We start from the raw sequence: 11,954 nt of genomic DNA, 5'->3' as shown, positions 1-11,954 counted from the left end.
CATGTATTTCACACTGACTGCAGCAGTCAGTCTCCAAACAAAGACCTCAAGAAGAAATGTCATTCACATAGAATTTCATAGATTTTAAAGATGATTAAAAGCTTTGCTAGAGAGAGATCTTCACAATCAGGTATTCCCTTGCTGCTTCAGGGTGTATGGCAGAAATAAAAACTTCTCATGAGAACTTGAATTTTGTTTCATTTTCAGATAAACTTTAACAAACCGAATTATTTCAGGTACTAATTGCTAATGATTCTTACCAGTCTTCAGACAGTCTTTTCTGTCAAAAAGAAATTACTTGTCAGATTGCTAGAGGGTAGAAGAACAAGTCTATTACATATTTTCATTTTCTTCTGAATGGATTATAAAAATCAAGAAGAAAAGAATTGGGTCATTTTACGCTATCCTTTTGAAATGTATTTTGGTACCTTTTCATATATCAAACAAATTATTAGTTTGTAATACATAAAAGTATCCAAGAAGTTCAGGAGTTCTGAAGGCTTGTGTTTTTAGGGGAACTACTGGTTTTATTTTTTAACTTAACTCTTCAATATTTTACTGATTTCAAAGACAGATATTCCAAGTAGCATCAGAAGTGGAAAAACATACTGTATCACTGAAGCTCCTCAAAAACTTTGCATTCTATTATTAATTTAATAGTTCATATGCTTTGCCAACTTTATCTATGATAAACTGAGAAAAAAAGAAGGGGAGAAAAGCATGGAGAAAATAATGCTAGGGAAAATTAGAGAACTAGGCACTGAGGTGCTCTAGAAAATATTTAAATACCTTCGGTCGTGCCTTTGTGGCTTTGAATCTATGGTCTTTTTTCGTATGAAATTGTTTCTGCTGTAAGCACCATTCACTTTGTCCTTTGGACAACTTGAGGTTTTCAGTACATTGGTACCACTACTTTATATTAAATTCATATGAATATACATGTATGTCCCCTTTTATATTTTTTTTAGTGCCATTTAATAGAAAATAGGGCTTTTACATACTTTCTACAGGAGGGTAAAAAAAAAAAACTAATCTCCTTTCTGTATCTTTATATTTTCCTTGTAAAAGATAATTCAAAGGCAGCTATATCAGAGGGGAATCTCTTTCCATTATTGACTCTGGAATGTCAATGAAAGCTCATTCATAATTTCCTTTCCATGCCAAAAGGAAAGAATTTGCAGACCTAACTTCCAAGGAAATGAAAGACTGTATCTCTGTAAAAGATACTGCTGATGAAAAGGGGATATCTAAGACATCTTAGCATAAAATATACATTTTAATTCACTCAAAAAACAAAATCTAGTTATTGTAATCCTAGAAGCAACTCAAAAATGTAATAAAACACTGGAAATTACAGGAAAAGTCAGCACTTTTGACCTGGAAACATAATGGCAAGGATGTGCAATCTTTTCAGATCGCCTGTAAGCACAAAGCTCCATTTGTCTTTTAGCAGTGGTCTTAGCTGCTCAAAGCAAAGGACACCAATCTTGTAGACTTGGAGACAGTTAGAAAATCATGTTCTGTTCACACTTATCCTAACACCCTCCCAATCTTGGGGTTTTGTTTTGTCTGGAGTTTGGTACTTTAACACTCAAGTTTTGCTTCTTTAAGGATATTTTTAGCCCACTTTTCCCTTAGTTAAGATTATATAGCACCTAAAAAACAAAAGGCACAACAGCCTTGGCCTTTGTGTACAGGATGCTTAAAAAGCACAGTGAACCCCCCCAGAGAATTTAGTTAAGACCAAAAAATTTCCAACTGTAAAGCTAAAATAGATGTTTACCACACAAAGATGAAAAACACATTTATAATAATCTTAACAGTGTCATAAATAAGATTACCCAGACCATAGGTCTTGAGTTTGAGTCTTCTAAGGGAAAATAATTGAACCATTAGGATGCTTCGCCCATGTTAACACGATAGTGTTGTTATTTACACTTGGGCCATGCTCAGCTGTGCTGAAGGGACCCGCCTGAGGAAGCCAAATCCCTGTAGCGTGAAATTGACCTGTGAAAGTGTCCCGTGAAACTGACCTTTGAAAGTGGCCTGTGAAAGTGTCCCGTGAAACTGACCTTTGAAAGTGGCCTGTGAAAGTGTCCCGTGAAACTGACCTTTGAAAGTGGCCTGTGAAAGTGGCCTGTGAAAGTGGCCTGCACAGGCGACAGCAGCCAAGGCAGAGCCCTGGCTGGCAAAACAGCGCTGTCTGGACTGCAAGAAGCTGGCTGATGTAGGGAAAAGGAAACTCCTGCTTGCCCTCGGGCAGGCTTTCAAGGGTTCCCCTCAGCAAATGACCTCCGCCTGCCGGCGGCTGCACAGGCTTTCCCTCCTCAGCTCACAGGCCAAACCAAGGAGCCACGATGGTCCTTTGCTGCCCATGGGCCAGCTGGAAAGCATAGGTGGCTTTACCCTCACCAGAGCTCAGTCAAGCACTGATTTAACTTTCTAGACGGAGATGCGAAAGGCATTCCCCTGAGGAAAAGCCTCTTCCCGCAGCTCCCCACATCAATCCACCCTTGCCATGGTGCCAGGCGCTCCTTTCGGGACAGCTCCTCCCCGCCTACAGCTGCGCTCCACAGAGGCGCGGGCCTCCGCCGGCCACTACCGGGGGGATGACCGGGGGTGGGCTCGGCGCTGCCCCGCAGCCGGGAGCGGGCTCGGCGGGGCCGCCCTCACGGGGGCTCGGCGGGGCCGCTCCGCCCCCCAGCGGCCCGGCCACGCCTCCCCTCACGCGCGGCCGCTGCCCGGAGCCCCCGCACCGCCCGCGCCCCCCGCCCGCGCGCCCTCCCGCCGGCGCGCCCTCCCGCCGGCGCTGATGTCACATCCGCCGCCCGCGCCCGCCCGTCCAGCCGCGCCGGCTCCGCCGTCTCCCGGGCCCAAAGTTTTGCGGTGGGCTGGCCAGGGGGAGGGGAGGGGCGGGGTGGGACGGGGCCGCGGAGCCGCTCCGCCAGCTCGGGCAGCGCCGTCCTCGCCCGCCCTCCCCGCGCCGAGGCTGCCCACGGAATGAGCGTCCCCGGGGCGGCTGCCGCTGCCGCCTCCACTCGGGCTCCGGCGGGCGAGCAGAGAGCGCGGCTGCCGGCGCGGTCGCTGCGGCGGGAGCGGAGTGAATGACCGAGAGGAGCGGCGTGGAGAGGCAGCCCCGGGATCAGGATGCGGGCGCCCGCCGGCATCCTCAACCTCCTGCTGCTGTCCTTGCTGGCCGGCCTCGATCCCTCCAAGGTAGGAGCCGGCCGGGCGGCAAGTTCGCAGCGGCGGAGCCTGCCCGCGCACGGCGTCCGCGGTAGCGGGTGGTGCTCTGGGTGGCTCCGGGGAGAGGCGGGTGGTGTCCTTGGCTGTCCGAGCGGCCAGGAGGGAGAGGAGAGCCCCGGCCCCGGTTCCCGGCCCGGGCGGGGTGCGGGCGCCGTGCAGCGGGGCCCTGGGCCGGGCGCGCAGGGCAGGGCAGGGCCCCCGCAGCCGCAGCCGCCCGCGGCCCCCGGCAGGAGCTGAGCGGTGCCCGCAGGAGCTGAGCGCTGCCCGCAGGAGCTGAGCGCTGCCCGCAGGAGCTCGCCGAGCTGTGCCCGCAGGAGCTGAGCTGTGCCCGCCGCAGGGGCACGGACGGCGCTGCCGTGCCCGGTAGCTGTCCAAGGCCGGTCGCTGTCCAGCGCGAACCAGCTGCGATCCATCCCGCTCCAGGCCGGGAGGTGTTCATAGCGGCGGGTGACTGCACCAGTTCTGGGGAAGCAGGGAGGCGCTGGAAGCGGGGATCGGCAGCCTCCGACTGGAAATAAATTTGTTTAGAGTGAAACTGGAGGTGTCACGTGAAGACTGAATTTAGTACTACAGCCACGCTTCGGGCTGCTGCAGTTCTGTTATTTACAAACGTGTTCAAGTCACCAAGAGATCGCGGCTGAAACTGAAATAATTATAAAAGTAAACAATAGATTTTAGCCGTGCAGCATGGCTGGTGAAGGAGATTTCAGATTAAGTCGTTTAGAAAACCAGAATTGCACTCTACCACTTAGAAGCAGTAATGACTGAAAGCCCCCAGGTCTGCAGATGTCTGTAGTGCTGTATTTTATAGATGGAGAACTAGTCTCATTTGTCGGGGTTTTTTTGTGGCATACAGTCTTGTAACTGTGAGCATTATAAAAATGTGAGAAAGAGGAAACGTGGAAAGAGAAAACATTGCCATAGTATTGCAGTCCATTACCAGCAGCACTCCATGCCATGTTGCCACGATTTACATTGCATGGTGGTGAATGTCATATTAATGGTACCAGTTAGGTACCTGACAATGGTGTGAGGCAATGCTCAGCTCTTCTGGCAGGTTTTCCATTTGAAATAAAGATACTAGTCTATATATATACAAATATCTACTGCATGTCCAACAATATGGAACAGATTCTCCTCTTTAAAAACAAACACAGAACCTAAAAAGCAATTCAGTGGAAATCTGATTTACAGCTGCAGTATTCTGACTGCTTTTCAATCAGTAAGATATAGTGACAACTTAAAAAAGCAGGAGGTGATAGAGGATTAATAACATTAACTAAGAAATTAGTCTATCAGCTCTATTAAATAAAAGCTATTTGGGAGTCAGGTATTGCCTGTAAGGAGACTCATCAGACAGTGCACACATGGGAGTTTCACATCTGTGTGAACAGCAGCACATGGTCTCATCATAACTACAGGTTTCCACACACTCATTTTCTTTCTTTTCTGTCTTCTGCTGCATTTAAGCAAGATCTACTAAGAGACTGCATAAAAGCAGGAAGAGCAAATTTATGTCCTTCTATGTCCACAGAAGAGTAAAACCACTAATGAAGTGAACAGATCTGGCAGAACAATTCTTTTTAGTTCAGACCCCAAAATAACACTGGGAAAAAATGTTCCATTTTCTGTCTCTGTCACCATCCAGCACTGAAAAACAGGATGAGGCACTGGAATGAAATGGCACAAATGAACTTTGGAAACTGTGCTTCCAGCCCTTTTTGCTGTGCCATGCTGTGCAAAGGGCATGAAAATGGCCTTTTATTCATCACTCTGTGTGACATTTTCAGAGATATTCAGATGTTCTTTCCAGGCACTTTTGACTTTGTCAAGGGTCAGGACTAAAAAAGCTCAAAAGTCCTTAAGATTACATTAAAATTGGAAGTCTGGTTTTTATCAGAGCTAATTGGGTTTTCATAAATTAAAAAAAGTGAGACCAAGTGGATCCTACACCACATTAAACATAAGAAGATGTCACATAGCAAACAGTATTTTTTGTTTGACTATGAACAATATATTGCATACTTCTGTGGAAAATTATGTATGTAAAATTTTAACATTTTCCTAGCAGAAAAGTACATGTTCTGACTGAACACACTTCAGAAATGGAATTAGTGCTCAATTATTTCTCTTGCTTTATGCTAAATTGAAGTAAAATAATAATTTTCTGCCCTGCAGTTTGGGAAGCAAATCTATGATTTGTAAGAAACAAGGGAATGGTAAATTCTTTCTTTTCCAGAAGAATTGTGCAGTATGCTCATGCCTAGAAGGACAACTTTCTACATGCCCTTGACACTCACAAGCTGCTTATCTTATGGAGATGAATCACAGCAGATATTTCTGGTATACACAATACATTTCTAGTCATGTCCTACATAATTTTCAGGTTTTATTGATCAACTATTTTCAAATAATGCCTTGGGGAGTAAAAAAAATCTTTAATTTAGTACCAGGCTATCACTGAGTCAAGACTGCTGTCTCCAGGCACTCTTGTTATGACAGAGATGTGCTCAACTTATTCAGTTATTTACTGATAGTAAAGTGTTTAAGTATCGCCATCTTATGGTAAAATATGTAACAAAAATTTATAGATTGTTTATTTCCCAGTCTCTGAAACATTAAGATTTTATTTCAACCATAGTAATTTATTGTCGATGCTCTTGAATTCTTTCTTTTAAACTTGATATAAAATATTGATCACCTTTAGAAATTCTTCTTTAATAACTGGAAGGCAGCTCACGAATGATAAATTTTAACACAGTGCTAATTACTGAATTTCAATTTAAGATACTTATTAAATGTTATGTTCATTGACTTTATTCCATTTTTCCTCTGTATTTACATAGGAAATTTTTTAAAATTATCAATGATAATATATTTCATTAAAGATTTATTTCCAATAGGGTGGGTAGACATTGAGCAGAAAGTCAGCTACAGTGAAAGGATTTGGATAGAAAAATCTTCCTTCCTTCTCCTACTCATAAGTGCAGTATCTTGAAAGAAGGAAGTATCCATAGGATACTAGGAAATTTCTAAGAGTTACTGCTAGATGGCATCTCTGTGCTGCTTTTCTCCACCTGGAGTTTTCTGTAATGACCTTCATAGTATGTAAACTGGACTTCTTTTATAAGGGTTGCTTTGCTAACCATCATTTGATAATCACAGTGGTATGACCAAGTAAGCATTTTGTAGTGTGATAAAGCTGCTCCACATAAAAATCAAGCTCAGCATTTTTTGAAGTCTAGATGGCATTTTGTAAGTTTAGTTTTATAAATCTAAATAGATCTGGTAAATACGTTCATTTTTCAGTGCAGTTAATGAACTTTAGGCCTTTAATGTCTTTATATCCTACATCTATTTATTTTCCATTGTTTGAATTTTGCAAAAAAAAATTTCAGAAAATGACTGCCAAATATAATTCCAGACAGAAACTAAGTACAGTATTATAAAGGACAGTTACAGAAAGGAACTGTGATTTATATTCATTGAATGGGATAATAGGATGGTTGGGAATATTAACATTAAAAAACAAAAACTGGTTTGAAATCAGGCATCTGTTTTTGAATGCTTAAACTTTGCATCCTTGGAATGGCTGTGTTTCTAGATTTTAAAAATGTATGATTTTCACACATAATCAGACTATACAAATAGCCACTAAAATCTTTATTTTTCCTGGATTTCGAGAACTTATCAGTAGAAGGAGTGCACTGCTTTAGTGCTGGTTAGCAATACAAATTAATTTATCCCCATTGCAAGAATTTACAAGAACACCATGTACAGCAAAGGGTTACCACAATAAACTATTTTACTGAAAATATTACTCATAGGAGTACAATACACTGCTAAATTAAATCTTGTTACCTACTTGGAAATTAATTTACTTTGTTTCCTACAGCATTAGTAGTTAGTCAGTATGAAAATCATTCATATTTATTTAACCTCCAAGGTTTAAGAGTGCTCTAAATCATTAATTGCTGACTGTGGTCAAGTCTCACTTGGTGTCTGCTCTCCCATTTCTGAGGAACCTGACTAGACAGCCATTGAAGAACATCCTATTGCTATCAATATGCCCTGGGCTCTCTCCCAGGTGTCTTTCCAGACAGGTATTCACTATATCATTTTAAGTAAGATATATTAAGATATTGGAAAAGAATATGCAAAAGCATGTGAGAGTGATATCTGACATCTGCATGAGTGCTCATTCCCCTGTTGCTATCAGATACCGCGTGGTCTTTAAGGGCTTTTTAAAACTGTTGATGGGAAGAGGTCTTTTTTTTTCCTCTGATTAAAAACCAATTCCTCTGTTGCTCATGGGTATTATGACTTTTACTCATTTGACTGCACTCAAAACTAATTATATATGTTATACAAAATCTCAAATATACTTGTAAATGTATACCTATACACAGCCAGACGTATCCTCACAGGAAACAATTATTTTTCCAGTAGAGGCATATTGCCTTCAGGTAACCAGGCTTCCACCTTTCTTCTATGTTTGGCCAAGTCATGAGCCAGTGAAACAGAATCAATTCACTAAGTCTGCAAAGAAGAAAAAGCTGGAGCAGAGAAGACAACCATCAGAAACAAGAAATGCAGTATTGAAGCTATTAAAACAACATCAGCTCTAAAAATGGTGCTTCTAGTTGGCTGTAGATTTAACACAGTTGTATTAAAATTGCAAGTTCAAATATGTGAAATTCATAAGGGACCTATTAAGAAATGAACAGGGAGTCTTCAGAGAGGCCCCAGTCTGTTTGGGGCACTGAAATGCCCTTTTTTAAAACTGCAGTATGACAGAAATGGTTCAGGGCATCACTTAGGCATTCTTAGTGAATCTTGACTGAAAGCCGGGGAAAATTCAAAAGCATTCTGTAAATCTTTGCAGCAGAAGTATGGGACAAGTCCTCTCAAGAACCATCTTTAACAAGAACAGCAATCTATCCTACTGCTTCACTCCACAAGGCAGTAGATTTCTTGTTTAGGACCAAACCTAGAGAAAGCAAGGACTTTGTGTGCCTGGGTTTGAGTACAGAATTCTTTTCATGAGTGAGAATTCAGAAACAGTGAGAAAGTAACCTTACTTTCAGAATTTCAGAACTTTTTGGATAATTTACATACTGAAAGGTTCATGGTGGAATACTTTCCTTTCATGCTATGCTGTGCTGTCTTCAGCTTCATGACAGAGCTTTGCACATCAGAAAAGCTAAAGAAACAACCAGGTATATTTTTCATAATTTAGTAAACAATCTTAAATTGGAATTTGAGTTATAGCCAAAAGTAGGTTGAATACCAGGCCTATGGATATAGCATTTTGTGAATTCCTACCCAGCTGCTTCTGCAGCTATGTCTTTTCATAAGAAAGAAAAACATTTTATGTAATTACTCATAAAATATGCAGTCCTCTTTATTTAAAACATCTTTTTCCTCAGGAGGAATTAAAGAAACTTTAATATTCTGACCTCTTCTGAGCCTTTTTCAGACTTTTAAATCACTTAAGTAACTAACCTAAAGCAGCCCTAGATAACACAAATTCAATGTTTTTCATCCTGCATTCCCCTAAGAACAGTAATCTGTCTGCTGCACTGCCTTCTAACCAAACAAATCCTTGTGACTGTTATTTAATGATTCTGTTTACTTGTTTCACTGAAAAGTGTATATCAGTCAGCATAGCAACAGCCTAAGCAAATTCTGAGAGCAAGTAGCCCTCTTCACTGCTGTGGTTTTGGGAAATAGTGTTTGCATCCTCCTCAAGCTGTAAAGTGACCCATAAGGGGGTAACTGGAACAACTGGAAAAAACTAACTCCAGTCTGAGTGAGAACTGAATGAACTCTTATTAAGTGCCATTCATAATATGGTGAATATTGCTCTTAAATTATTGGGGCATGTTATTAAAAGATCTTTTATAGAGATTTTCATGGATTTCCTTTCTTAGAACCACAGCTAGAGGAATATACTTCAAAATGTGTTTGTGTGTCCCTCTCAAGGAGATAACTAAGCACATTAGTAGTTTTTCATGTATGAAATTGTAAATGCTATTTGAGTTTGGACTTCAGATTTAAAATCAGATTTACATATAAGATGAACTTCATTTAGAAGCATTTAGAATACATTAGTACTTGTGATGACAGCAAAAATTATTGATCTAAGATCTCACAAACACAAACCTATCATGCCCTTCCTTACTTATATTAAATGTGGTTGTTCAGTCTCAGCCTCTCTACTACAATTAGTTTTTTTGTATTCTTTTTGCATAACCTCCTACATATTATTCAAACTATTCTACCTTCTTATAATAAGACTGTTTATTTTCAATATATATGTTTTTCCCAAGAAAATTCATAGCAGGTAGTGTAGTTGTAACAAACTATTGTACTGAGTAACCATCAGTACACAGAGTAAATGATGGTACAAAAACACAGGTCCAGTCCTGAAATCATGTGTGACAGGTTTGCATTTATAGTGAGATCTCAGATCAGTGTTGTTTGCTGTCATCACAGGTGTTTCTGGGCACCTGCATAAAGAATACAAAGATGCATGTCAGGTAGAGTAGCCTAAATACAAAGATTGCCACTGACCTGTTTTCCATCCTGTGCCTGAATACATACACAATTATCAAAACACTAAAAACATACATGTTAACAATCTCCCATGAGAATCAGCTTTAGCCACAAGCAAAGAGGATGATCTCCTGCATTTCTGACTTTTTAAAGCCTCAAGTTCACTTCTTATTCTTTAACCTAGAGGCTAATCCTACTGCCACCTCTGCCTGCCACATAACATACAGGAATGTACTGACTTCTGGGTACCTCCTCAGTCTCCAACAAAAATTTTGCAAGGGCTCTTGCTTTTTTTCATTATTAATATGTTGATATTAAAATAACATAGACTTTACTGTTCAACAAGCTCAATAGTATGTATGTATAGTAACGTGCAATTAAACTAGATATGCAGAAATGTAGCTGGAAAGGCAAATGAGTAAACTGGAAGCTATAATCTATATATATCATACAAAACTTAAATGTTTTCAGTCTTGCAGAAGTCTTCGGGCCCTGAAAATTATGCTGAAACCTTTGCAGTGTATGCAAGGAATAAATTCCTCTAAGGTAGGGGCACATGTAAATAGTAGGAGTGGCTATGTCTTTACCCTTCTACTGAACTTTCACTTAAAACCCTTGAAGTTACATATGCGCTGCATAATGCTATGTTCTTTGATGTAACAGGTTCACTTATGACATCAAAAAATCTGTCAGCTGTGGCTCATGCAAGGTTAAATAGCTGATTTGCATTCTAATCCTTTTCAAGAGAAAGTTCATAAAAATAGTTTTTAATGACCTTCTGCTATACTAGTTCTGCAGACACTGCTAAAATAAATACTTCCATATTAGCAGATGATACACATATATATTTCTACTTTGTTTCCTTTCCATACATCTTGCTGTGATCAGCAGTCTGTCCAGCACAATTCAAGAAGCTCAGATTTCTGTGCTGTAGGGGTTTTTTTTGCTTATTTTTGCCCTCTGGACTTTCTCATAAAGCCGCATACATCTGTTGTGAATATCTTCACTGTGGTGATAGAGTAAAATAAGTGTATCCAAAGTTCTGGGTACTGGCCTTTCATGTACATATGGTGTACTGCTTTAAATGTTTATCCTTATCTGGAGTGGATGTTGCTGTTACCATTCTGTGAGATCTCACAACACCAGCAAAATTCTGTTCTTTCTTTAAAACAGCAAAATATGACTTTAGCCTACAGACACACACACACATATATATATATATCGTTCCCCTCTTATCTGTCAATGAAAAAGAGCATGCCTCTGAAAAAACTGTCAAGTAAAACATTTACTGAATCAATGTTCTCAGAATGCCCATTTATGTAGACCATGGTGTTTTATCTTTTTTAGAGACAAAGTTCTCCCTCTCTAAGGTGGTCTTTCTCATCTTGAGCACTCAGGAGAAAAACTGTATTGGCTAAAACACTCAGTCATCATTAAAAGTATTTCATGAAGCAATAACTTGATTTTGTGAGCCCCACCAGGGACTAGATTGTGGAATTTTAGGGCAAGCAGAGTAGTAGTTTCTTGTCCTCAAAACACCTTTATTTATACTTCAGTCAGTGCTAGCTTTCCCCCTCTTCCTCCTCTCACTCTGTGCTTCAGACAGCAGCACATGAGGATGACCACAAATGCAACTCATCTGTTCTTCCAACTCCTTCAACATCACCTGTGTGTGCAGGGATGTACAGGCAGATCTGCTCCTCTACTTGTCAGACTAGACAATGAAATTACCCTGGTGGATGTGATGCACAAGGGAAGGACTTTGTTGGCTCAGTTTAAGTTTCTTCCAGCCTGCATGAGAAGGAAAGAAACATTCTTCCTTTGGATATTTCAAAACCTAAAGAAGACAGAATGACACCAGGCTTCCCTGATGTCTCTGACAAGGCTACTGTACAAGAAGCCACCAGGCAACATAGAAAGCCTTGAATTTGATTTGATTTGATTTTTGAGAAAATGAAGGAAAAGGGATTTTCACAGATACTGCAATACTGGCAGTAGTTGAAGTATTCCAATTTGTCCAGCTCTAGATTTGTCAAGTGTGCAAGCTACGCTAATGGTTAAGGTCGCCACTGTTGCTTATACAGAAGAAAAATTTCCCCAGATGCTATTGGCATCCATATTACATTCACCAGTGTTTTCAGGAATAAAAT

General features: G+C 40.9%; 1 protein-coding gene across 1 annotated transcript in view; it reads left to right on the top strand.

Moving 5' to 3' along the window:
- The first annotated feature begins 2,902 nt into the window (after positions 1–2,902).
- Positions 2,903–11,954, top strand: part of OLFM3 (olfactomedin 3) — a 50,709-nt gene continuing 41,657 nt past the window's right edge. Inside the window, exon 1 of the mRNA XM_030953028.1 lies at positions 2,903–3,216. Within this exon, the coding sequence (XP_030808888.1) occupies positions 3,148–3,216 (69 nt within the window). The 5' untranslated portion in view covers positions 2,903–3,147. The remainder of the gene's footprint in view (positions 3,217–11,954) is intronic.

This window comes from Camarhynchus parvulus, chromosome 8 (assembly GCF_901933205.1).
Source record: "Camarhynchus parvulus chromosome 8, STF_HiC, whole genome shotgun sequence".
In the NCBI taxonomy this organism is placed as follows: domain Eukaryota; kingdom Metazoa; phylum Chordata; class Aves; order Passeriformes; family Thraupidae; genus Camarhynchus; species Camarhynchus parvulus.
The sequence above is the reverse complement of the archived record's forward strand: the minus strand, read 5'-3'. Positions and strand labels throughout refer to the sequence as shown.